Raw genomic sequence first — 27,074 nt, 5'->3', positions numbered from 1 at the left:
TTTAAAGTATTGCCTAGGTAATTACAATGCATTTCAAAGATGAGGATTCTGTCAATTCTTTCTACTACTTTCATTAAAAAAAAAAAATCCTCTTTTTCTTGTCCATCCTTCCCAGTTGTTATTCCACTTTAGAGAAAATGCTAGAAGGTCAAAGGGTTTCTGCCTGAAAATATGTCTGATCTAAAAGAGGAAGTGGTTTATAGAAGAAAGTGATGCAATCTCTTCTGTGGTACTATTGAAGTTCAAAATCATTCCAACTGAGGGCAGAAAACTAACTGAAGTGCAAGAAACTACTGCATGGAGAGTAGTTTTCTTTCAGATCATGCAAGTGTCCAATAATCTATTGCCTTGATTGATAAGGCTGAGCACATTGTTTTTATTTTTTATTCATTGAAGGAATCTACCAAACTTGGGAGAGAGGAAGGAAATTATCTGTCTCAATATATCTCATTTACAGGAGGTTTGCAAAAATATAGGATTCTTTTTAATTTCTGCAATGGCTGGAGAGATAGTCTATGCTGATATCAAACATACATCTTCAGAACATTCATCTTCACTCCAGAAATCTGGTAAGCTGAATCTAGAACTCTCCCTTGTTTCTGTCCTGTGTTTACATCTGTCTTACTGGAAATGTGCTAAGTCATTTTGTCGTGTCCAACTCTTTGCGACCCTATGGACTGTAGCCCACCAGTCTCCTCTGTCTGTGGGATTCTCTAGGCAAGAATCCTGGAGTTGGTTGCCACTTCCTTCTCCAGGAGATTTACTGGAAATAGGAGACTGGATGCAAAGCAAAATCTACTGAATGCCAGGGTAAAAGTGAAGGATTTTAATGACACAAAGTGTTCATAAGTTAATTGTAACTTTAGTCTTAATATGTAGACCTTTGCTTTTGGTTTCCATGAACTCTATTCCTTATATTTCTTGTGGTGGACATTTATTATATTCCTGTGGTGACATTGATACTCATAACCTCTTTCTGCTCTATAATTTTACTCATCCAAATCTGAAAATAACATGATAAACTCATTCACACTGAGGAAAATATCCCTGACAATTATTCACATTGTTATTTAGCCTTTTGGAAGTTGTGTATCGGTAGGATAAAAATGTTAAACTAAAATAAAAAGATATAAAATGTTAATATCTTATTCCTGAAGTTTAGAATTAATGATTATCTGAGTAACAGAATATTTTTGAAGCACAAGTAGATAGGCATACAGCTAAAGATAAGATTGTACCTTAATCACAAATCACCTAAAAACCAATAGCTTTTTCAAATCCAGTGTATGTTCTACATACATTCTATACAAATGAAGCTTTAGGGAAAATTCCATGTTGCATTTATATTATCTCCTCTAGGGTAAGAATTTTTGTATTGTTAAAGTTACATAAAATGTTTAAAGTCTCCACAAGCTTGTCCTTGTGGAATAAAATTGATGTCTTGCTTTCCTGTTATTCCCAAGTATCCATTTCTTCTTTCATATTTTTAAGCTTGCAGTTTTCAAGTGGATCTCATGTATGGTTTTCTCCAGTTGAAAGAAATTTCCTGTGTTTAAATGGTCTCTCTCTAACTTGCTCAATGGGGCTTCCCAGGTGGTGTTAGTGGTGAAGAACCCACCTGCCAATGCAGGGGATGTAAGAGATGTGGGTTTGGTCCCTGGGTCAGGCAGATCTCCTAGAGGAGGGCATGGCAAACCACTCCAGTATTCCTGTCTAGAGAATCCCATAGACAGAGGAATCTGGTGGGCTACAATCCATAGTGCCATAAAGAGTCAGACATGACTGAAGTGACTTAACACAGCACAGCACGACTTGCTCGATATGGGCTTATCTGCTTTCTTTTCTTGATAGACTGGGAGCTTTCATTTTATGTGAGCTAATGGAACTTAGTTTGAGAAGTAATATGGACGAAACCTGTATTCTTATTCCTCCATTTCCCACAAATCTCATATAACTGGTCCATTTTTCTAGAGATTGTTTTAACTCACTTTAAGCTACAAGATCAAGATTTTTGATTCTGCATGCCAGGATTTAATTTCGTCTATTCATGGAGAGAACATTACTTTTATCCTGGTCAAAAAAAAAAAAAAAAAGGAAAGAAAATGGTACAAATGAACCCATTTACAAAACAGATACAGAGTCACAGACTTAGTAAACAAATTTATGGTTACCAAGGGGAAAAGAAGGGAGGGATAAATTGGGAGATTGAGATTGACATACAAATTTATAAAATGGACTTCCCTGGTGGCTCAGTGGCAAAGAATCAGCCTGCCAATGCAGGAGACCTGGGTTCGATCCTTGGGTTGGGAAGATCCCCTGGAGAAGGCAATGGCAACCCACTCCAGTATTCTTGCATGGAGAATCCCATGGACAGAGGAGCCTGGCAGGCTACAGTCCAAAGGGTCATGAAGGGTCGGACACAACTAAGTGACTAAGCACACAAGTCAGCTATATTCCAATAAAAATTAATTTAAAAAAGAATAGAACAAGGAAAAGAGATTTGGGGACAATGTCTTTAATGTTATCTAGTCCAATTTTATTGTAATGTTAAAAATGAGGAAATATGAATGCATAAAAATTAAATTACCTACCTATAGTCATGACTAGAAGTCAAATATTTTATTACTCTTTCACTGCATATCTCTGTTGTGGATAAATGCAACTTCTGTTCCCATGTGTCATATTCAAGAGGGAAAGAAAGATGCTACAATCCAAAGTACAATCCAGATTTGCTACATTGGATTGTAATGTCCCACAGAGCCCTACACAATTGTCCCCGAGCTTTCTCTTCGAAGTTGCTAAATTTCACTTGTTTAACTCTGGTTGTTGACTTTCTCTTTCCTCTTTAGAATTATCATAGTCCTTCCTATTTCAGAGCTTCATGTCTGTTGAAACTCTCTCCCTGATCTCTTAATCTTTGTATTTCCACTGCCTCGCACAGTACTAAGTCCTTGGTGGGCAATGAATAGATGCTTGGTAGGCAGATGAATGTATAAATGGATTTTAAATAAATGGATCTCATTTATTTTAAATATTTTAAATATTATAGTTTCATTGGTTCTCCAAGACATAAAACAAGAGGGTACCCCCATGAAACTGAGTGAAATATCAGTGAGAAAAGGTAATACAATTAAGAATATTCTGGACTAAAACTCAGAAATTCATGATTTTCTTAAACTTTACTTCAGGGGCCTAAAGGAATGATATAGTACTCCTTGTATTAGTTCCATTCATGAACTCTGATGATTTATTCTCCAACTTTTTAGGTCTGAAATATCAGTTCTTCACCCTAGAAATGTGTGTTGGGATATTATCACATTCTTCTCACTATTGCCTAGTCAGGCACAATTTGCATCGTTTTGCCTGATAAAAGAAAATGCATGGACTTCTTTTAGTGTTTTGAGAATTTAATAAATTCTCATTAAAGATGTTTTACTTAATAATAATTTGAACAAGCACTCTCTAATAGTATTCTACTAAATAAGCATTCATGTTAGTCATTCTTGACATTTGATTTTGTAATTGGTTGTATTTTCACATCAGTTATAGTAGGCTCTCAGTTTGTGAAAGTATCAGTTGTGTCTGACTCTTTGCAACCTCATGGACTGTAGCCCACCAGGCTCCCCTATCCATGGAATTCTCCAGGCAAGAATGGTGGAGTGGGCAGCCATTCCCTTCTCCAGGGAATCTTCCCTATCCAGGGATTGAACCTGGGTCTCCCGCACTGTAGGCAGACATTTTACTGCCTGAGCCACCAGGGAAGCCCCATGTAGATGTGTATATATCACATATCTAGTGGAATTGATATACTGTAACTATTTTGGATAAGAGCCTCTTGGTTTTAGTCATCAATCAGCCCAGAGCTAAAAATGTCATTTCCTTTTTATGACTTATTTATCTGATTACAAGAGATAGAATGGATAGTGAACAAAGGTCTAATTTGGTAGTCAAGAAACCTGAGCTATGATCTCAACTCTACTATCAAGTAACTGTGTTTTGTGGACTTAAAAATCCCCATTTTAACATTCAAATGTTGGACAAGATTATCCCTAAAATTACTTTTATTTTAAAATGTATAATTTTATGAAATTGCAATTACATATAACAGGAAATAGGTTTATTGTATAAGAATGCATAAAAGAGACATAAAAGAATGGATCAACCCAAATAAGTGAGGGCTGTCAGTAAGTTTATTAGAGAATCTTGAGAATGTCAGTCTTATATAAAAACGTAGGAATGCAGAGAGTAAATCATAAGTTAAGATTATGAATGGTGAATCAAAAGGAAAAAAATATATTCATTCAGTTTTATAAATTCCCCCTTCTTCACAAATCAGGGGACCAAATTTGTATGTAAGAGGAATTTAGGTCTACATATTTCAAAGGAAAGTAACTCAAGAGCATAACCGACAAAGTTTATTCATCCCTTCCTTACCACCTAAGGAATTACTTAACTGGGCTTACTAGTGAAATTTATCCAATTTTATAGATTCTCACCACCACGGAATTTTCCTGAAAGTTGGGTGTGCAATGATTATCATTCTTCTTGTAATAGTAATTGTGCTGAGCATGCTTGGTAAGTAATTACCAATAACCTTTATTTACCCCAAAGTATTATTTTATCATGACCTGTTGTAATTGTGTTTGCTGTTAAAGTGGTTTCTACACAATTCAGTACAATTTCACAAAAAGCAGGAAATTTGGTACACAAATAAAATTAGAGATTTTCCATAGAACTTCATCATGTGATATTACATATATTATGGATTCATTTCATTGATATATGAAGGAGGCTAGATTTATATTTTATGATCAAAATCAGCTTCTCTGAACCATGTTCTGTGAAAGCAAACTAAACTATGAAGCATATTTCTGTTTAAGCTTATTCAAGATCTTATTCAAGCTTACTAAAATCATGGCATCCTAAAAGAAAAAAGAAAAAGAAAATCATGGCATCCTGAAAGTGAAGTGAAAGTCACTCTGTCGTATCCAACTCTTTGTGACCCCATAGACTATACAGTCTGTGGAATTCTCCAGGCCAGAATACTGGAGTGGGTAGCCTTTCCCTTCTCCAGGGGATCTTCCCAACCCAGGAATTGAACTGGGCCTCCTGCATTGCAGGCAGATTCTTTACCAGCTGAGCCACAAGGGAAGTCCCATTATCTACTCAGGGGCATCCTCAATCTTGCATCCATGGGTGAAAATTTTGTCTAAAACCAATCAATTCACTCAGGCACTTAAAAATTATACTCATATGCTGTGGATATAGTGAAATATAGTCCAACTTTATATGGCAATTATTTTAATTGTTTATTAAGTAAATGCTTGGAGAAAAACTTCCAGATGATGTATACTCTAAGGAATTCAGGTTTCCAGATTCAACCAAACCCTAGAACAGATCAAGGCAATATCTGCCTGTATTGTCCTTGTGAATGATATTAGTAATTATGTATGTCATTAGGTACTAGAGGTCAATGAGCAGAGTCAGAATTCTAGAACTGGACAGGGCCCTAGAAATCAACAAGGTCAAGCCTCCAGTTGAGGTGAACAGTGTAAAGCCCAGAGTGATAAGTGGTTTGAGTAGTTTAATATAACTAGGCAGTGGCCAAATTGGGACTTTAACATTGAAGGGATGAAGCAAAAAATACTTAACATTCAACACCTCTGCTGGGATTTCCCTGGCAGTCCAGTGGTTAAAACAACTCTGCATTTCCACTGCAGAGGGTGCAGGTTTGATCCCTGGTCAGGGAACTAATATCCCACATGCCATGGGGCATGGCCATTAAAAAAAAAAATACTCTCTCTGTTATGTTTCTTTTTGGTATAGGTTAATAGATTTGCTTGTTATCAAAACAGTAGTTTGTTAGTAACGGATTTGTTACTATGATAGATTTTAAAGATTTAACTGATTAATACACACTATTGTGAAATTATAAATAACCAAAAGTAATTTCAGTGAAATGGCCATCAGAAAGACAAATGTCTTTCTCATGATAGAAAAGTACTCTGGGCTCACCCTGTCCTTCCATATGTAGACTTTAACAACCTCAAAAGGAACAGAATCATGAACTGAAATCAAAACACAGAAAGCTCTTTCCATGAATCAGGTGACACTTGGTACAGTTAATAGGAATTTACCAAACACAAACTATCCAAATGAAGCTTACATTCAAAGCTGGTTATTTTGTGTTTATTAAAATAAATATGAAAACTCCAGAAAAAAATCAAGTGAGTTTCCTTCTGGTCCCAGATCATATTTTACCAATTCCCCTAAATTTGATATTAATAAAATTAACATGAGTATGTGCAAAAGAAGGTCCAATCTTGGGAAAAGGAATTTTTTCCCATAAATTTTAATCACTTTAATTTCTCTGGAGTTTCCACATTAATCAACTTCACTGAGTCACTACAACCTAACTGTTTTCTGCTTTATATTTAATTAAGAAAAGATGTGTCTTCTTTCACTAGTTATTCAGTTCAAATCTGCAAGACAAACTGAAGTGGATAATGAATTAAAGAAGAAATATTGTACTGAGCAAAGTAAATCTGAAGCAAACAACTCAATAGGTAATGTTATTTTATATTGCCTAATTCTTGAGTTGACTATGATGGCTACTCCATTTCTTGTCAGGGATTCTTGCCCACAGTAGTAGATATAATGGTCATCTGAGTTAAATTCACCCATTCCAGTCCATTTTAGTTTGCTGATTCCCAAAATGTCGATGTTCACTCTTGCCATCTCCTGTTTGATCACTTCCAATTTGCCTTGATTCATGAACCTAACATTCCAGGATCTTATGCAATATTGCTCTTTACAGCATCAGACCTTGCTTCTATCACCAGTCACATCTACAACTGGATGTTGTTTTTGCTTTGGCTCTGTCTCTCCATACTGTCTGGAGTTATTTGTCCACTGATCTCCAGTAACTTATTGGGCACCTACTGACCTGGGGAGTTCATCTTTCAGCGTCCTGTCTTTTTGCCTTTTCATACTGTCATGGGACTCTCAAGGAAAGAATACTGAAGTGGTTTGCCATTCCTTTCTCCAGTGGATCACATTTTGTCAGGACTCTCCACCATCACCCGTCCGTGTTGCGTGGCCCTACACGCATGGCTCATAGTTTCACTGAGTTAGACAAGGCTGTGGTCCATATGATCAGATTGGTTAGTCTTCTGTGATTGTGGTTTTCATTCTGTCTGTCCTCTGATGGAGAAGGATAAGAGGTTTATGGAAGCTTCCTGATGGGAGAGACTGACTGAGGGGGAAACTGAGTCTTGTTCTGATGGGCGGGGCCATGCGCAGTAAATCTTTAATCCAAGTTTCTGTTGGAACAACAGACTGGTTCCAAATCAGGAAAGGAGTACATCAAGGCTGTATATTGTCATCCTACTTATTTAACTTATATGCAGAGTGCATCATGAGAAATGCCAGGCTGATGAAACACAAGCTGGAATCAAGATTGCCGGGAGAAATATCAATAGCCTCAGATATGCAGATGACACCACCCTTATAGCAGAAAGTGAAGAAAACCTAAAAGTCTTTTGATGAAAATGAAAGAGGAGAGTGAAAAAGTTGTCTTAAAGCTCAACGTTCAGAAAACTAAGATCATGGCATCCCGTCCCATCATTTCATGGCAAATAGATAGAGAAACAGTGGAAACAGTGGCTGACTTTTTATTTTGGGGGGCTCCAAAATCACTGCAGATGGTCACTGCAGCCCTGAAATTAAAAGACGCTTGCTCCTTGGAAGAAAAGTTATGGCCAATCTAGAGAGTGTATTAAAAAGCAGAGACATTACTTTGCCATCAAAGATCCATCTAGTCAAAGCTATGGTTTTTCCAGTAGTCATGTATGGATGTGAGAGTTGGACCATAAAGAAAGCTGAGCACCAAAGAATTAATGCTTTTGAACGGTGGTGTTGGAGAAGACTCTTGAGAGACCCTTGCACTGCAAGATCCAACCAGTCTATCCTAAAGAAAATCAGTCCTGAATATTCATTGGAAGGACTGATGCTGAAGCTGAAACTCCAATATGTTGGCCACCTGATGTGAAGAACTGACTAACTATAAAAGACCCTGATGCTGGGAAAGATTGAAGGCAGGAGAAGGGGACAACAGAGGATGAGATGGTTGGATGACATCATTGATTCAATGGACACAAGTTTGAGTAAACTCCTGGTGTGGGTGATGGACAGGAAGCCTGGTGTGCTGCCGTCCGTGGGGTCGCAGAGTCGGAAATGACTGAGTGACTGAACTGAACTGAACTGAACTGAATTCCTGAATAAGCAAGTGTGGACAGTAGCATGTATTTTACTTGGGTATATCTGAATAAAGGGGAAATTCCTCTACCCCTACAGAGGCATGGTTTAGACCATTGTTTTTCATGGGCCTATTACAGTTTTTGACAAAACTGTTTAAAGACTGAAGACAAATGAGAAAAATAAACTTGTATGTGTTTTAAATGAATTTAAAGGTACTATGTTGAAATCATTTTATTAGTATTTTTATTTCTACTGGGACATGTGCAGGTGTACAATATGGTAAAAAATATTTTCTTTCCTAAAATTCATGATCACACCACATAGCTTTTTGTCAGTTTTTTAATGGCACTACATGAAAAATGTTATAAATGATTATTTTATGCGTTTTTATCTTTCACATATTTATATATTTTTAAAAGTCAAGAAAACACTCAATTATTTAGCTTTTCTGTTTTCTTTTTCTTTCTGTTTCCTTTATTATTTTTAATCTGTTGATTTAAGTTTTTATTCTATATTGAAAAACTATATTCCTTTCTTTTTTTGAACCCGCATATATAATGTTATTAGAAAGACTTACCAGTCCATGTTATAGAGTAATTTCAACTTCTGGGAACTCATTAAAACTTTAAAATGGATTTTAATTTTTCCAAGTCTCCTCAACCTCATTCCAAAAACTTTAATTTTTTTAAACTAGTGAGACTATGATAGCAAATTTTCTGGGACATTATTCCCAACACAAAAGCACATTGTCCTCCTTCTACCCTTGATAGAGGTGGTAACATGGTGTTGAATAAAATTGCTTTAAATTCTGTCCAGACCCTTTTATACATAGGAAGATCAATCTATCTGAGTTTTAGAGATCACCTATCATACAAATTTTGCCCAATAAAAATTCTTCTCATGATTTTATCATTCTCAAAATTATAGTGATACATAATTCTCAAAATGTCTGGTTCATTGTTGAAATCACTAGTTGAAATCTCTAATTTCTACTTTTCCTCCCAAATTTTTATCTTCCTGAAGTTTGGATGTTGATCGCTTTATCCTAGTGTCTGTGCATTGCCTAGCTCATAGAAAACATAACATATTTTAAAGAGAATAAATTAAATGGGAGAAAGAAGAAAAGAGAGAAAGAAAAAAAAAATACAATTGAAATTCTGTTAGGTTTTATTTGTTTCAAAATCCATCCTGAGAAAAGCACATACTTTTGTCAAAGAAGCTTAGGCCATAATTTAACAACTTTTGAGAGGCATTAATTATTATGCAATATTAGGGATGCATTCTCATGTTTCTTTTAATTATTTATCCTTTTTCCTTCCAGTTTCTTTCAATTCTTCCACTGTTCATACATCATGCCCCACCAAAGATTGGAAGCTACATGGGGGGAAATGCTACTGGGTTGCTGAACATGAAAATAAATCTTGGAATGAAAGTAAAAATGACTGTGTCACGAAAAAATCACATCTCATGGTGGTCCGAGACTTCACTGATACGGTGAGGTATAAAATTTTAAGATTATAGCATCCTTCACAACTGCAGTAGTTCTTTGTGCTACAAATTTGAAAATATCGGTGAAAAAAATTTAAACCTCATTGATATTAACTGCACAATTATTGGTTGAATGAATCACTGAAACTATATTATTATTTTAGTCTTCTTTTGCTTCCTTTGTGGCTCAGCTGGTAAAGAATCTGCCTGCGATGCGGGAGACCTGGGTTTGATCCCTGGGTTGAGAAGATCCCCTGGAAAAAGGAAAGGCTACCCACTCCAGTATTCTGGCCTGGAGAATTCCATGGACTATATAGCCCATGGGGTCGCAAAGAGTCAAACACGACTGAGCAACTTTTACTTTCACATTCACTTAGCTAGGGATAGAAGAAATCCTTTTAGTAGTATATACCTAAGTTCTTCTCTATAAGGTATCCATTTCCCAGATTGCATTTTAAATGTATGACATCACTCTCATCTCCCATATTTAATCCATCATTGCTCACAAAGTTTGTAGTCAGACAGCATGGCAGCTGAAATTAAAAATGATGTTCAGAGAAAGGAAATAGAGTATACCCTTCTTATTAAGCTTTGTTTTTTGTTGAAGAAAACAAATATTTTTCTAACTCTGGCTTAATTTAAATTGAAATTTCTTACACGAAGGTTGGACACTAAACCTAAATAAGACCAGTATAGATATTAGTTGGCAAACATCAAATAAGGATTCTTAGCATAAGAATTAGTATGTTGAAATTACAAACGATGTCAAAGGCTCAGCTTCAGAAAACTCAGTGATGAACAGTGCTTTACAAGCCTGGTTAAGTCTGGAGGGTTTATATAAAGACAGCTGTTGAAACTTTTGTAGGGGGAAGAAAAAATTCCTCTGAGTTTCATAGAAATCCACAAAAACAAGAAAATCAAAATGGGAAGTAAGTTATCTTCAGTGTAACCAATGTGACCACAAATATCAAACTGTAAAACTCTTTGTCAGATCCAGTCCAAATTGGTTTGAATATGAACCAAATCCAGAATGGGTGAAGAACTAAAAAAGAGACTTTTTTCTTCTCTTAGAAGTCAGCTTAAGACAAAAAAGGGGAAGAAGGTATCAACTTGAAAGGACCTAATAAAGTGAAGTCGCTCAGTCGTGTCCGACTCTTAGCGACCCCATGGACTGCAGCCTACCAGGCTCCTCCGTCCATGGGATTTTCCAGGCAAGAGTATTGGAGTGGGGTGCCATTGCCTTCTTCAACTAATTCACTAGTTTAGTATGCAATAAAATAACAGAGGCTTTGAATAAGTTAAACTGGCTAGTAACAACTAATCAGTTTTCTTCAGTGATCACTGTTCTACATAGGCAGGATAATTAACTCATGGATAGTCTTTCTGGTCTATCTTCAACTATTCTTACACTACATAATCAATTAGGGACATCTTTTTACAGATATGTGAAGAGAACACAGGTAGCTTTATGTAAGTTGAGTTTGTTAAATCTATTCATTATGACAGGGGATTTCTGACACAAAAATTGCTCACTGCACACTGAACCCCAGAGAAGTGATGAAAAAGACAGCTGATGTTAGGAGGTATATGGGAGTGGGGTAGGGTGAGAAGTCATGGATAAATTAAAAACTGGCAAGTATCTGCTGAAGCAGAGCCACTTTTTAGGACATAATAATAAGAAAGCATCTAATAAAAAGAGACTGAGTTACATAGCTTTGTATTTGGAAATGAACACACAGTTCCTCCTAGGTCTTTAAAGTGGAGTTTCAGTTCATTATTAAGTGATTGGTTAGGTTTCTTGTTGCCCAGGAAACACATCTTTTCTGCATTTCTGCCTTTTTCCATTTGATGATGAGCAGGAAACAGATAAGGTTTTTAGGGAAGTCTTTCATTGCACTGTTTCTCCATGCATTGATTTATTGTCTGTTTCTACCCAGGAATTGAGCCCAGATGTCCCACATTGCAAGCAGTTTCTTTACCATCTGAGCCACCAACAGAATAATAAAGGGGCTGTAAGGCTTTCCAGGTGGTGCTTGTGGTAAAGAACCTGCCTGCCAATGCAGGACATGCAAGTTTGATCCTTGGGTCAAGAAGATCCCCTGGAGGAGGGCATGGCAACCCCTCCAGGATTCTTGCCTGGAGAATGCTATGGATAGAGGAGCTGGGTGGCTACAGTCCACGGGGTTACAAAGAGTCAGACACAACTGAAGGGACTTAGCACACAAGCACCCAAAGGGGTTGTATGAGTTTGTCAGAGCTAACATAACAAAGTACCACAGACTTGACGGCTTAAGCATCAGAAATTCATTACTCACAGCTCTGAAGGCTAGACGTTCAAGATCAAGGTGTTGGCAGATTTGGTTCCTTACAAGGCCTCTCTCCTTAGTTTCTAGATGGCCACCTGCTTGCTCTGTCTTCACACGGTCTTTCCTCTGTATGCATGCATCTGTGTCTCTCTGTATGTCCAAATTTCTGCTTCTTATAAGGACAGTAATCAGATTGGATTAAGATCTACCCTAACAGCCTCATTTCTGCTTAGTCACTGTCTCTAAAAGCTGTGTCTCCAAAGGCAGTCACATTTTGAAGCATGGGGGGTTAGAGCTTCAAATGCATACATTTTGAAGAGACACAGTTGAGGCCGTAATATTCTATCCTCTGGCTCCTGAAGCCTGTAATAGGGGTCAATTATACATGTGAAGCAACTGAGCACGGCATGGCATACATGTGAATTGGGCCGTGGTAAAGAATCTACCTCCCAATGCAGGAGACACAAGAGACACAGGGTTGATCCCTGGGCTGGGAAGACCTCCTGGAGGAGGAAATGGCAACCCACTCCAGTATTCTTGCCTTGGAAATCCCATGGACAGAGAAGTCTTGCAGGCTACAGTCAGTCCACAGGGTCACAAAGAGTCAGACAAAACTTGAGCAACTTAGCACATTATGGACAGCCATATACTTTGTTTCAGGGGTTATGTTATTGTACAAAAAGGAGATATTACCCACCTCCTAGAGTAATGGCCATAAAAACAAAAATAGACAAATGGGACTTAATTAAACTTAAAAGCTTTTGTACAGCAAAAGAAACGAGATTAAAAGACAACCCTCAGAATAGGAGAAAATAATTGCAAAGGAAAAAGCTGACAAAGGATTAATCTCCAGGATATATAAGCAGCTCATGCAGCTCAATATCAGGAAAACAAACAGCCCAAACAAACAAACAAAAAATGGGCAGAGGACCTAATCAGACATTTCTCCAAAGACATACAGATGGCTAATAAACACATGAAGAGGTGCTCAGCATCGCTCATCATTAGAAAAATGCAAATCAAAACTACAATAAGGTATCAACTCACATGGATCAGAATGGCCATCATCAAAATCTCTATAAACAATAAATGCTGGAGAGGGTGTGGAGAAAAGGGAATGCACTTGCAATGTTGGTGGAAATGTTAATTGATACAGCCACTGTGGAGAACAGTATGAAGATTCCTTTAAAAAACTAGGAATAAAACTATCATATAACCCAACAATCCCACTACTGGGCATATACGCTGAGAAAACCATAATTGAAAGAGACGCATGTATCTCAATGTTTGCTGCAGCACAATTTACAATAGCTAAGATATGGAAGGAGAAGGCAATGGCACCCCACTCTAGAACTCTTGCCTGGAAAATCCCGTGGACAGAGGAGCCTGGCAGGCTGCAGTCCATGAGGTCGCTAAGAGTCGGACACAACTGAGCAACTTCACATTCATTTTCACTTTTCACTTCATGCATTGGAGAAGGAAATGGCAACCCATTTCCAGTGTTCTTGCCTGGAGAATCCCAGGGATGGGGGAGCCTGGTGGAAGGCCGTCTATGGGGTCGCACAGAGTGGGACACGACTGAAGTGACTTAGCGGCGGCAGCAGCAGCAGCAAGATATGGAAGCAACCTAGATGTCCATCAATATATGAATGGATAAAGAAGTTATGGTAAATATATACAATGGAATATTACTCAGCCATAAATATAATACATTTGAGTCAGTTCTAGCAAGGTGGATGGACCTAGAGCCTGTTTTACAAAGTGAAGTAAGTCAGAAGGAGAAAAACAAATGTCATATATTAATGCATATATATGGAATATAGAAGGATGGTACTGATGATCCTATTTTCAGCAATGGAGATGCAGACATACAGAACAGACTGGTGGACATAGTCGGGAAAGGAGAGGGTGAGAGGAATTGAGAGAGTAGCATGCAAACACATAAATTACCACATCCAGTGGAAATTTGCTATATATGATGCAAGGAGCTCAAATCAGGTGTTCTTTGACAACCTAGAGAGGTGGGATAGGATGGGAGGTCGGAGGGAGATTAAAGAGGGAGGGGACACATGTATACCTATGGGTGATTCATGTTGATGTATAGCAGAAACCAACACAATATTGTAAAGCAATTGTCCTCCAATTAAAAAAAAAAAACTTATAAACAATATGTGCTCCATCAGCTCAGAGACTACTTTCTTTCTGTGTGTTTTTCCTGTGTGTTTTCTTGCTTCTAGATTATTGTTTAATACTTGTATTCAGTAATAATCACTATTATTTAGGCAAGAAGCATTCATTATGGGCCAAGCCGTGTTTAATATTACTTATTAACAAAACAATAACAGTTCTTTGAGATAGGTATGAATATTATCATAGTCAGAGTTTTAGTGACTGGAAAAATGCAGAAATAAAAAGAATAAATAACTGTGCAAAGATGTGTAGTAGTAATAGTAGCTGCAGCCTGACGCCACAGCCTTGGTGTCTACTAACACTGTCCATAATAGTTCTTTTTTTCTTTGCAGTCTCAGTTTATGTTTTTATATTGGAGTATATTTGGTGTACGTATATTCCCTCCCTCTTGATCCTCCCTCCCACTCTGCCATAATACCCCTTTAGGTCATCACAGAGCACTGAGCTGAGCTCCCTGTGCTATACAACAGCTTCCCACTAGCTATCTATTTTGCACATGGTAATATATATATATATATCCCAATCTCCCAATTTTTCCCACTCTCCCTGTCTTCTTGTGTTCACATGTTCTTACTCTATGTCTGCATTCCTGCCTTGCAAATAGGTACATCTAGATTTTTTTTTAATTTATGTTTAGATTCCTTATATATGTGTGTGTGTTAACATATGATATTTGTTTTTCTCTTTCTGCCTTACTTCACTCTGTATGACGAATGATAAAATTTCATTCTTTTTTATGGCTGAGTAATATTCCATTGTATATATGTGCCACATCTTTATCCATTCATTTGTCGATAGACATTTGGTAATTTTCCTTTGGCTTTTATCCCATTGCATTACTGTGGATTTCCCCTCCACTGTGATCTATTTGAAAACGTGAAGCCTGTCTTACCTGTTCATTCCTAGCTTCTAGTGCAGTGCTAGCCACATAGAAGGTGCTCCTGTGGTATTTTATCTTGCATCTGTAAGAATCACTTGATTTCATACAACATTTTCTATTCTTTTTAGACTTTCCTATGGCAAAATATATATGATTCATTTTGGGTTGGTTTGAGGATTCCTCCTGGAGGGAAATTATGGACCTGGTTGGACAACAGCACTTTTGACCCTCAGCTGTAAGTCTTTTGCATTTCTTTTGCATTTTTTCTTTTTGTGGTTTTTAATCCCATGTTGTATGTGACAAGAAAGAGACATATGACATCATTGGCTTTGAAGTGATCTAATGGGTATAAATTTCCTGACTGCTACAGTCTGATAAATATTTCTATAAAATGATTCACACAGAAAGTTGAGAAAGAAATCTCCCTCCATCCACTCAGAAAACTTATGTATGAAACAGGATTGCCCTGTTGCCTGATTTTAGCTTTTTATATAAAAGGTAAATTAGCAGGTATAAACTCTTTTATGAGTGCACACGTTTGTTTTACAGAGCATAACTTTCTGCTCACTTCTTATAGTGATCAATTTTTAAGCAATAAAAGTGTCAGAGCTGAGGGACTTCCCTGACGTTCCAGTGGTTAAGACTCCGCATTCCCAATTCAGGCGGCATGGATTCAAACCCATCTCCTATCATGGGGAACTAGGATCCCACACACTGCTCAGAATGGACTAAAAAAAAGTCAGAGGTGATGTTTTAGCTCTCTTTAATGAACTATCAGGGCTTCCCTTGTGGCTCAGTGGTAAAGAATCTGCCTGCAATGCAAGAGATGCAGGTTCAATCCCTGGGTCAGGAAGACCCCCTGGAGAATGAAATGACAACCTACTCCAGTATTCTTGCCATGGACAGAGGAGTCTGGCAGGTTATGGTCTATATGGTCACAAAGAGTCAGACACAACTGAGAGACTAAACAACAAAAATGAACTATTAACTTCTCTGGAGAGACGTTTGAGAAATTAACATAAAGTGGGAAGGATTGCTTTGCCTATCATATGGTTGTGTATTTAAATAGTTTTAATGAGTTTACTCTTTATTTAAAAAAATAGAAAACATTTTCTGAAGTCCTTGTAAGCCTCTGGCCATATGCATATACTCATGGCTGATGTAAAGAAAACCATCTGCTTTCTTTCTGTAGGTTTTCAAATCAACGAGAAACCCGGAGTATGAAATGTGCCTGGGTGTCTTCTACCGAGATAACCAAAGAAGACTGTCAGAAAAGTTATCCATGGATTTGTCAACTATAATCCACTTGGCAGAAAATAAGTCTCTATTTGTCTGACTAAGAGACACCACATGAAGTTTGAGCTCGGATCATAAGAAAGCTCAGAGGGCTGTGTGTGTGTGTGTGTTTTATAGCACTATTCTCAGAAGTGTGGAAAGGGAGATACACAAAATAAAATATTTTAGAAAATGAGTGTACGTGATGAATATATTTTTACATCTGAATGAAGTGGTGATTCAATCATCCATCTCATCGTGCCAGTATTTTTTTAATTTTAGCCTTTATCTTTTCTGTATCTTCAGACTGAGTGATTCACACTTTCACTTAGCTTAACTTGATATCCTTAGTTAATTTCTTACATTCTCACAGTTTCAACTACCACATACAAAGCAGTGCACATCAAAGTCATATCTGCCTTTCAGATCATTCTCTGATCACCAGACCTGTATACTCTACCGGCTATTTAACACAGCAAGTATAAAACCCCAAAGGTACTTCCAACTCAACTTACAACAGTAGTCCACTAAACTTCATCATAAAAGGAACCATCTTCCAGCACTCCATATCTCAGTAAAGGATATGCCATACAAGACATGCCATCTAAAAACCAGTTGTTGTTGTTGTTCAGTTACTAAATCATGTCCGACTCTGCAACCCCATGAACTGCAGCATACCAGGCATCCCTGCTCTTCACTATCTCCTGGAGTTTGTTCAAAATCATGTCTCTTGAATCAGTGATGTTATCCAACCATCTCATCTTGATATTACTCTCTCTCACATGCATACCTCTAGGTTGCTCTCCACCTTCATCTCATATCACCAAGTTTTATTTGTGTGTGTGTTAGTCGCTCAGTCATGTCTGACTCTTTGCGACCCCGTGGATCATAGCCCATGAGAATCCTCTGTCCATGGGATTTTCCAGGCAAGAATATTGGAGTGGGTTGCCATTTCCTTCTCCAGAGGCTCTCCCCAACCCAGGGATTGAACCCGGGTGTCCCGCATTGCCGACAGACTCTTTACCCTCTGAGCCACCAGGAAAAATACCAAGTTTTATTTATTTTTAACTAAATATCTCTGGTGAAGTACAGGAAAGCCTGGCATGCTGCAGTTAATGGGGTCACAAAGAATGGAACACGACTGAGCAACTGAAAAACAGCAGAAATATCTCTCAAACATGTCCTCCTCTCTTTAGCACCACTTTCATGATCTTAACACAAAGACACTAAAATAATTAAATAGCTTTAATAACAACATCTTCACTCCATTTCAATTATTCTCTACCATGAATTCTGTGACATTTTAAAAATAAATACTGACAATGCAATTTTTCCCTTTAAAAAACACCTCATTATCTTCCTTGTAATAATACCAAATTCCATAACAAAGCCTAACAATCCCTATCAGGTCTAATCTTTCTTTATTGTCTCTTCCTCCACCTGGGCTTCCCAGGTAGCCCAGTGGTAAAGAATCTGCCTCACAATAGGGGAGATGCAAAAGACACGGGTTTGATTCTTGGGTTGAGAAGATTCCTTGGAGTAGGAAATGGCAGCCACCCCAGTATTCTTGCCTGGAAAATTCCATGGACAGAGGAGCCTGGTGGGCTACAGTCCATGGGGTCTCAAAGATTCAGACATGACTGAGCATGCACACCAAACTTACCCAAACTCTCCGGACCACAACTTCGTTGAACTAGCTTTTGGAACTCATAATACATTTCACCACTTTGCCTTAACAGAAGTTGCTCTCTGGACCTGGAATTCTTTCCTCTCTCCTCCATCAAGTTACCTCCCAAACATTCTCTGCATCTCTGCTCAGTTTTTAAGAATTTTCCCTTGAGCTCCAGGACAGGGTTGAATATTTTGACATTACATTCCCCTCCCCAGCACCTATTACATTTTTAGTCTTAATTATACCAGTCTTTTGAGTGAATATTTGATTCATATCCTCTGCCCTCACTTGACTGTAAATAACATGAGGGTCCAATCACTGTTTTTATATTTCTACTGCCTCTTAAATTACCTACTACATAATAACTACCAAAAAAAAAAAAAATATATATATATATATATATATATATATATATATATATATATATTGTATTGAGTTTTCCCTAAGAGACCATAGAAGTAAAAATGTTGATATGTGGTTGGGGAGAAGAGGGGGGAAAAGAAGCAGACTAAGATAACAGAGGTTTAATTGCTACATCATTAAAAGCCAACTGAAAACCCAAGTACTTGTCTGCTTGTACGACTGATATGGAAACAGAATCTTATAAATAATAAAGGACTTTAAGTGCTTCAGAGACAAACTTTCTTGTGATGTTTATGCTCACAGGTGATGATATCTGTACAAGTTTTCTTGCATATCGTATGTAACACAAACCACCTTATATGTGCTGAGTTGAACATTGTGTATAAACTGGTGAGCAAAGCATTTAAACTGTGGCATGTTGGCACTGATGCTGGGAAAAACTGAGGCAAGAGGAAAAGGGGGCAACAGAGGATGAAATGGTTGGATGGCATCCCTGACTCAATGGACATGAGTCTGAGCAAACTAAGGGAGATAGTAAAGGAAGAGGAGCCTTGTGTGCTGCAGTTCATGAGGTCGCAAAGGGTCAGACATGACTTAGCAACTGAACAGCAATAACATGTTGGCACTACATCCCAACAACAACAACAAAAAAATTGTTTCATTTTAGGGACACAGTAGTGTTCATAAGACAAGGATAAAAGTCAACAAAGAACACTTGAAAGATTAGCAGAACCCAGTGGCCAAGAAGACTCAAGACAGGATATAAGACCATTGGTTGGACATGAGGAAATTGATGTGTTAATACGTGTTGACCAATGTCAGAATGGTGTCTGGTAATAGGGAGATACCCAATGATGTGAGTAAAAGGATCCAGTGTGAAGCTATGACAAAATAAGTAGATGGGAGATGTGATAAAGAATAGATCAGAACTGAGATAGGAACCAGTGAGAAGAGCCTGTATAGAGCTCTCAGGGAAAGAGGAGACAATGGGTCCTTTTACTCACATCACTGGAACCCAGTGTGAAGTTGTGACAAAAATAAGAAGATGGGAGATGTGAGGGAGAATAGATCAGAACCAATGGGAAGAGCTTTTTTAGAGCTATCAGGGAAAGAGGGGGCAAAAAGACCAGAAATAGACAGTGCTTAGCAGGGCGTGGTTAGCGATTGGAGTTAGTGGACTTGTGGTTAGTGATTGGAAAGGTGACTATGGAGTATTTGCCAGAAAAAAAGGGGATACCAGAGCTACAGAAAGCTAAAACCACAGAGCTGAGGAAACTAAAGAGGACAAAGAGGAAGACACATTCCCCACAAGTTCCTCATGCAGCAGCCAACTGCCACCATTGCTACAGCAGAGTTGCTGACAGTGTCCCTTAAGATAGAGTTTGTTCTCGTGGCTGCAAGAAACAGAAGATATAGGCTCCAGCCATAAGCAGAACAGGAACAGGAGGATCTGGTCATTTTCCCCATATCCCCAACTTCCCTCATCCCTTTTACTCTCAACTGAGGACTTTCTTCATATGGCCCTGCCTGTGGTTTCCCCTACTCAGTGTCAATGCAAACTGTGCTGGGGCTCTGGAGCTTCATACCTCGTGTGTTGAAGAAGGATACAGGAAAGAATGAAAGTCAGTTCATTACCTTTTCAGAAAAGAAAGCCAATCTTGGGTCAAGCTCTCAAAGACTGAAAACGAAGAGAATCTATTACAAGTGTTCAAGACTGTCTTATGTGAGGCTGAGAACATACTCCTAGGGAAAATCCCTTGAGAGATTAGATTTTGGTATCTCCAGTCTTTAGTATACAAGGCCAAATGATCAACATCAAAAGAGTAAGATGTGTATACAATGTGTGTATGAGTTGCTTAATAATACACAAAGAAATCATACACATATCTAGTATCCCATGTGAAACTCACAATAATTCTGTATGGAGTCCAGTTTTTGTTTTTTCTCAATTAGGAATCAAAAATATAATAAAATTAAAACACTTGTGCCAATATTCCAAGTCAACTTCTACCTTTGATTATATTTGATATGGGTGAGTGACTGATTAACATGGATAAAGTTCTCTCATTCTTCAAGTATTCTGAATTCTTATAATAAATAATAGCCATTGAATCATTGTGTTTAGGATTTTATTCTGGAGCCCAAAACCATACTTAGCTGGAAGGTCTGAGAGCTTCTATCCATGCTGCTCCTTCCTAGTGCAATCTGTCCTCTGAGAAGAATGATATCCTACTATTCTCTAAGAGTTCTCATCTTCATTGTCTCTCTGAGTTTACATAATAGAGGTAGAAAAGTGTGAAGACTGCAGGACCAATGTAGAATCTGCTAGAGGCTGAGCCTAGATTTCCCTTATCTAATTGATGTCTTTCACAGATATTAGCAAAAACTGATACTGGAATGGTAACATCTAGAGAAATAAATGTGCATTACACTCCAGGTGTGATTTTTTTTTCTTGCCCAAGGCTCTTTTGGACTCTGACTTTGATGGTCTCAAGTCTCCCCTCTCCATCCATGCCGGATCCCACACTTTCTGGTCCCTCGCTCTCATGTCCCTGCTGAGAACCAGGGGAAAAACCACATGATTGATTCTACAACCCATTGAACTCACTGTCTAGTCAGTCACAGAACTCACTTCTTATACTGATCTACTGACTTACTCTGGCTAGTGATGTCTTGGGTCTCCTGAAATTAATGTCAGTCAGAGTCGGTGTTTCCATAACTCTTCCAAAGTCTGATTCTTCAAATCATAGTCACGTAGGTAAATGGTCACAGATTTCTTTGGGGAAACATGGGGAAAAGATTAACTATAAGAAGTCTGTCAGTTTAGCAGGGCACTTCCTCAAGGGACGAGGAGATTCTGGCTCTATAAACCAGCTCATGTCTAGGAGTTGACTGAAGGGATGATGTTTTGTTGATTCAAGTTATCATTCTGTTCACTCACCCAGGACTCTTCCACTTAAGGGAGGCCATTTACAGTCTCTTCAGGCAAAATAAGGTTAACCTTCTCACACATGGGCCACAGGGGTTCTTCTAATGGTAAAAAGAGCTCGATAGGAGTTAGAGTTCCATATCCCTAGTTTGTTTGGAATCTTCCCATATGTCCCCATTCTAGTTTTCAAGACCTCATTCCTTTATAATTAGTGTTGAAATGTTAACAGAAGAGGTCTGCAGTGTTGGGAATACAGAACAACTCTCTCTCCACTCCCCATCACAACGCAGCTAACAGTGGTTTCAGGAAATCTTATTTCCCGGAAAATTCCAGATATTTCTAGGAACTTGCTTGTGCTGTGCCTAGATTGTCCCAGCATTGTGTCTGACAACAATAAGCAGTGCAGACTCTATCCAGCAGAGGGAGCCGTTCAAAAAAGTTATTCTTAGGAAAGGCATTATTAAGAAAGGTTTCCTGTTTATCATTTTCAGGACATGGAGAGCAACTCTTAACATTAATAATTAATAAATTTGTTGTTATTGTTTAGTTGCTAAGTCGTGTCCATCTCTTTTTGCAACCCCATGTACTGTAGCCCACCAGGCTCTTCTGTCCACGGGATTTCCCAGGCAAGAATAGTGGAGCAGGTTACTATTTCCTTCTTTAGGGGATCTTCCCCACCAGGGATCAAACCCACGCTTCCTGCTTTGGTGGGCAGATTCTTTACCACTGAGCCACCTGGAAAGCCCAACTGATAAGAAAGAAAATGCGTTCATATTGGAAAGGAAGAAGTAAAACTTACACTATTGCAGATGACATGATATTATATACAGAAAACCCTAAAGATTCCACCAAAAAAGCTGTAGGACTAATAAATGAATTCAGTACAGTTGCAGGATATAAAATCAATATACAGAAATATGTTGCATTTCTATATGCTAATAACAAATTATCAGGAAGAGAAATTAAGAAAGCAATCACATTTATAATTGTATCATAACGAATAAAATACCTAGGAATAAATTTAACCAAGGAACTGAAAGACCTATACACTGAAAACTATAAGACATTGATGAAAGAAATAAAATAACACAAATAAAAGGAAAGACATTCCATGCTGATACATTGAAAGAATAAATGTTGTTAAAATGTCCCTCCTACTCAAAGCTATCTGGAGATTCAATGTAACTTCTGTTAAAATTGCAATGGCATTTTTCAGAAATAGAACAAAAAAAAAATCCTAAAATTTGTATGGAAACATAGAAGATGTAGAGTAGCCAAAGAAACTGAGAAAGAACAGAACTGAAGGCATGATTCTCTCTGATTTCAAAATTTATTACAAAGTTATAGTAATCAAAACAGTATCATACTGGCATAAAAACAGACATATAGATCAATGGAACACAATAGAGATCTCAGAAATAAAGCCACATGTATACGGTCAATTAATTCATGACAGAGGAACAAGGAATACCCCAAAGGAAGGGACAATCTCTTCAGTAAATAGTGTGGGGATAATTGGACAGCCACATGAAAGGTAGTGAAGCTGAACCGCTGCCTTACTTCATAAACAAAGTTAGTGCAAAGTGAGTTAAAGATGTGAGTGTAAGACCAGGTGGAGCCATCACCATAGTCTCTCTTCCCCCACACACCAGCATCAGCAGCTGACCAATAGAGAGGCGGGCCCATCAAACACCTGATGCACTGTACTACAGAGTAGTACCCCACCCTGGGTATCCCTTAAATGCCTGACTTGCCGGTCTGCAGAGTAGGACCCCAGCCAGGGGGGGCCCTCTATGTGCCTGACTCGCCGAACAACAGAGAAGGACCCGAGGCAAGGAAACCTTGTAGGTGCCTAAATGAGTTGAGCTACAGAGAAAGACTGGCCAAAGAGGCCTTCTGATCGCCAGCCACAAGAGGCTCAGAAAAAAAGACTCTGATAGGGCCATAACTCCCGTGGTGGAGGCAGTCTGTATCCTTGCACAGTTGTCATTGCCAGGGTCCCTGCAAGCTAAGCAACTGCGCCACCTTCAGGCTCAACTCTCACTGGGGCAGAGCTGCCACAGGCAAAAAAGTATTGCACCTATTCACTCAGGGTCACTTCTGTTGTGTTTGACCCTATGTGACCCTGTAGACTGTCGCCTGCTAGGCTTCTCTGTCAGGGAGGGGGACTCTCCAGGCAAAAATACTGGAGCACATTGGCCAATACTGGTTGCCATACCCTTCTAAAGCACTGTGTTTCCTGCTGCCCTAGCTGCCAACTCCCCTGAATACCTGGCACTGCCAGAACCCCTGGGCCCAAGCAGCTGCACCACCTCCACACCTGGCCCTCACAGGGGCAAACCTAAGTCCTCCAGGGCAGCCTCAGGAGCAAACCCCAGTAGACGACCCACATGCAGATGTGGAAATAAAGCCACAATTGAAACGCAGGGGCAGTGTGGCTAAAGAAGAAGACCCAAAAGCCTTCTCACCAGCTGTACAAGTTGCAGATTAAATCCACATGATCAACTAGGCAGACCCTGTGTCTATGGAATATATAAAAGGTCATTGAGAACTCCCACAAAATAAAATGCACTAGTTCTGATAGCTGTGGACATTGGAGACAAGAACACACAGGAGGAGGACCAGATTAGAATCTGAGCTGCCCCCACAGTAGGTTCAGAGATCAAGGACAATGTTGGAGGACATCCTGGGGAGGTGAGGTGGACTGTAACTCCCAGTGAGGGAAAAGACTCTGACAGCTGTGGCTTAAGAAAAACATTTATTATTCTTATGTTTTGACTTGTTCTGTAGATTCTTTAGGATTTTTTTTCTTTTTTTTTTCCTGCTCCCACACTCCCCGCCCCCAGTTGTCAATTTTATTGGCACTATGAAATCTAATTAAGCTTCTGAGCTTTTTTTTTTTTTCTCAATCACATTTTTATTGTTGTTATAAACCTCTGTTATAAAACTCTAGGGAGTTTTCCTTTTTTTCCCCTCTCTTTTTTTAATTATAACTTTTTAAACCTATTATTATTTTTTCTACATTTATTCCTTTGTTTGCTTTTCCTACTGTACTGTTCCCCTTGCAGTTAATCATTAATGTATATAAATCTTCTTTATCTACCTCTATTTAATTTTTCATATCTATTTTTTTCTTTCTTTTATTCTTTTTTTTCCTCTCAACATATTTTTTAGTTTTATTTTCATTGTTTTATTCCATAATTGACACCTTGCTTTAGTTTTGTTTTCCAGTTAGTGCTTTAGTTATTTTTGTTCTGGTAGACATAATTTTTGGTTCCACTTGTTTGCCAGGTCATTCTATTGTACTTTTTATTTTTGTTGGACAGTTTTGATTTTGCTTATGGGTGTGTATGTGTTTATTCAGTCACATTTTTTTTGTTATAAACCTCTGCCTCTATGTTGGACTTTTGAAGTTCTGTCGAGTTTTCCTTTTTCCCTTTCTTCTATCTTCTTCTGTTTATTATTTTTTTCTTTTTTCTTTTTCATAATTTTGTTTTAATTTATTATATTTTTTCTACATTTATTCCCTTTTTTTGCTTTTCTTAATGTTCTTTCCCCCTTGCAGTTAATCTTTAATGTGTGTAAATCTTCTTCATCTACCTCTATTAACTTTGCATATCTATTCTTTCTTTACTTTCTTTCCTTTCCTTTCTTTCCTTTCCTCTCAACATATTTGTTATTTTTGTTTTCATTGCTTTATTCCCCACTTGGCACCTTGCTTTAGTATTGTTTTCCAGTTTTTGCTTTAGTTAGTTTTGTTCTTAACTGGTAAATATAATTTTTGCTTTCCTGTGTTCACTGGGTCAATCTATTGTACTTTATTTTTGTTGAACTGTTTGATTTTGCTTATTGGTGTATATGTATATATGTATATTCCATTAATTTAATTATTGTTTGCATTTTTACTGCCATTTGGGGTTCATATTTGGTTTCTCATTTTTGGTTATTTGTTTTAATCTCACTTAATATCATAACAAACCAGTTGCAAAATCTTCGTTCCTAACCAGAGATCAACCCCTGAGCCTTTGGAGTGGGAGCACTGACTCCAGAGAACTAACCCTTGGGGTATCAAATAGTGAGAACTCACACAAAGGAAACCACTGGAATACAAGACCCAGCATCACCCAACCACCAATACCATCCTGGTGCAGGACACCTCATCTAAACAACAAGTAAAACAAAAATACAACCCCAATCATCAGCAGACAGGATCACCACCTCACTCAGCCTTTCCCATCAAAGGAAAAACAAACAAACAAGAATTCAGCACAAATCTCACCCTAAAAGAAGCTTACAAAAACCACTGGACCAATCTTAGAGGGAAGAAACCAAAAGGAAGAAAGAATTCAACCTTGAAGCCTGGGAGAAATATATCTCAAACCCAGTGAGTTTAAAAAAAATAATAATGAAAAGGCAGAGAAATACTACACAAAGGAAGGAACAAACTAGAAACACAGAAATCCAAATAAATGAAAAGGAAATAGCCAAACTACCTGAGAAAGAATTCAGAATAATGATAGTAAAGATGATCAAAAACCTTGAAAGCAAAGTGGAGAAAATGCAAGAATCAACTAACAAAGGCCTAGAAGAATTAAAGAATAAATATGCAGAGACAAACAACACAATTGCTGAAATTAAAAATACTCTAGAAGGAATCAATAGCAAAATATCTGAAGCAGAAGAATGAATCAGTGAGATGAAAGAGAAAATGGTGGAAATAACTTCTGAGGAGCAGAATAAAGTAAAAAGAGTGAAAAGAACTGAGGATAGTCTCAGAGACCTCTGGGACAATATCAAATGCACCAACATTCGAATAATAGGGGTCCCAGAAGAAGAAGAGAAAAAGAAAGGGTATGAGAAAAATTTTTAAGAGATTATAGTTGAAAATTTCCCCAACATGGAAAAAGAAATAGTCAATCAAGTCCAAGAGGCACAAAGAATCCCGTACAGGAAAAACCCAAGGAGAAACACACCAAGACACATACTAATCAAACTAACAAAGACTAAACACAATGAAAGAATATTAGAAGCAGCAAGGGAGAAGGAACAAGTAACATACAAGGGAAATCCCATACACTGAGCAGCTGATCTTTCAGTAGAAACTCTGCAGGCCAGAAGGGAATGGCAAGATATATTTAAAGTACTGAAAGGGAGAAATCTACAACCAAGATTACTGTACCAAGCAAGGATCTCCTTCAAAATTTATGGAGAAATAAAAAGCTTTTCAGACAAGCAAAAGTTAAGAGAATTCAGTATTACCAAACCAGCTTTACAATAAATGTTAAATGGACTTATATAGTCAATAAATACAAAAGAAGAAAAAAGATCTACAAAATCGACCCCAAACAATTAAGAAAATGGCAATAGGAACATATATATCAATAATTACTTTAAATGTAAATTGATTAAATATTCCAACCAAAAGATACAGACTGGCTGAATGGATACAAAAACAAGAACCCTATATATGCTGTCTACAAGAAACCCACTTCAGACCTAAAGACACATATAGACTGAAAGTGAAGGATGGAAAAATACATTCCATGCAAATGGGAAGCAAAAAAAAAAAAAAAAAGCTGGAGTAGGAATCCTCATATCAGACAAAATAGACCTTAAAATAAAAAAGATTACAAGAGATAAGAAACGACACTACATAATGATCAAGGGATCAATCCAAGAGGAGGAGATAGCAATTGTAAATATCTATGCACC

At 37.9% G+C, this 27,074-nt stretch overlaps 1 protein-coding gene across 2 annotated transcripts; it reads left to right on the top strand.

Moving 5' to 3' along the window:
• The first annotated feature begins 243 nt into the window (after nt 1–243).
• LOC113892439 (killer cell lectin-like receptor subfamily B member 1B allele A) lies at nt 244–16,594 on the top strand. Of its 2 annotated transcripts, XM_027541271.1 has the most exons (6): nt 244–569; nt 4,489–4,575; nt 6,468–6,566; nt 9,581–9,753; nt 15,252–15,358; nt 16,316–16,594. In XM_027541271.1, the coding sequence occupies exons 1-6, from the start codon at nt 497–499 to the stop codon at nt 16,422–16,424; spliced, it is 648 nt and encodes a 215-aa protein (XP_027397072.1). In that variant the 5' UTR covers nt 244–496; the 3' UTR covers nt 16,425–16,594. The 2 variants fall into 2 exon arrangements, with proteins under 2 accessions (XP_027397072.1, XP_027397073.1); XM_027541272.1 differs by lacking the exon at nt 4,489–4,575 and having other exon boundaries at nt 264–569.
• The last annotated feature ends 10,480 nt before the right edge of the window (nt 16,595–27,074 follow it).

Source organism: Bos indicus x Bos taurus, chromosome 5, assembly GCF_003369695.1.
Source record: "Bos indicus x Bos taurus breed Angus x Brahman F1 hybrid chromosome 5, Bos_hybrid_MaternalHap_v2.0, whole genome shotgun sequence".
In the NCBI taxonomy this organism is placed as follows: domain Eukaryota; kingdom Metazoa; phylum Chordata; class Mammalia; order Artiodactyla; family Bovidae; genus Bos; species Bos indicus x Bos taurus.
This window is presented reverse-complemented; position numbering and strand designations above follow the sequence as displayed.

Excerpts from the sequence above, each read along its gene's own strand:
- LOC113892439 (XM_027541271.1), top strand. The coding sequence starts at position 497 with ATGGCTGGAGAGATAGTCTATGCTGATATCAAACATACATCTTCAGAA. Across the intron at positions 9,754-15,251 it reads TCCGAGACTTCACTGATACG|ACTTTCCTATGGCAAAATAT; the intron begins GTGAGGTATAAA and ends TATTCTTTTTAG. Across the intron at positions 15,359-16,315 it reads AGCACTTTTGACCCTCAGCT|GTTTTCAAATCAACGAGAAA; the intron begins GTAAGTCTTTTG and ends TTCTTTCTGTAG.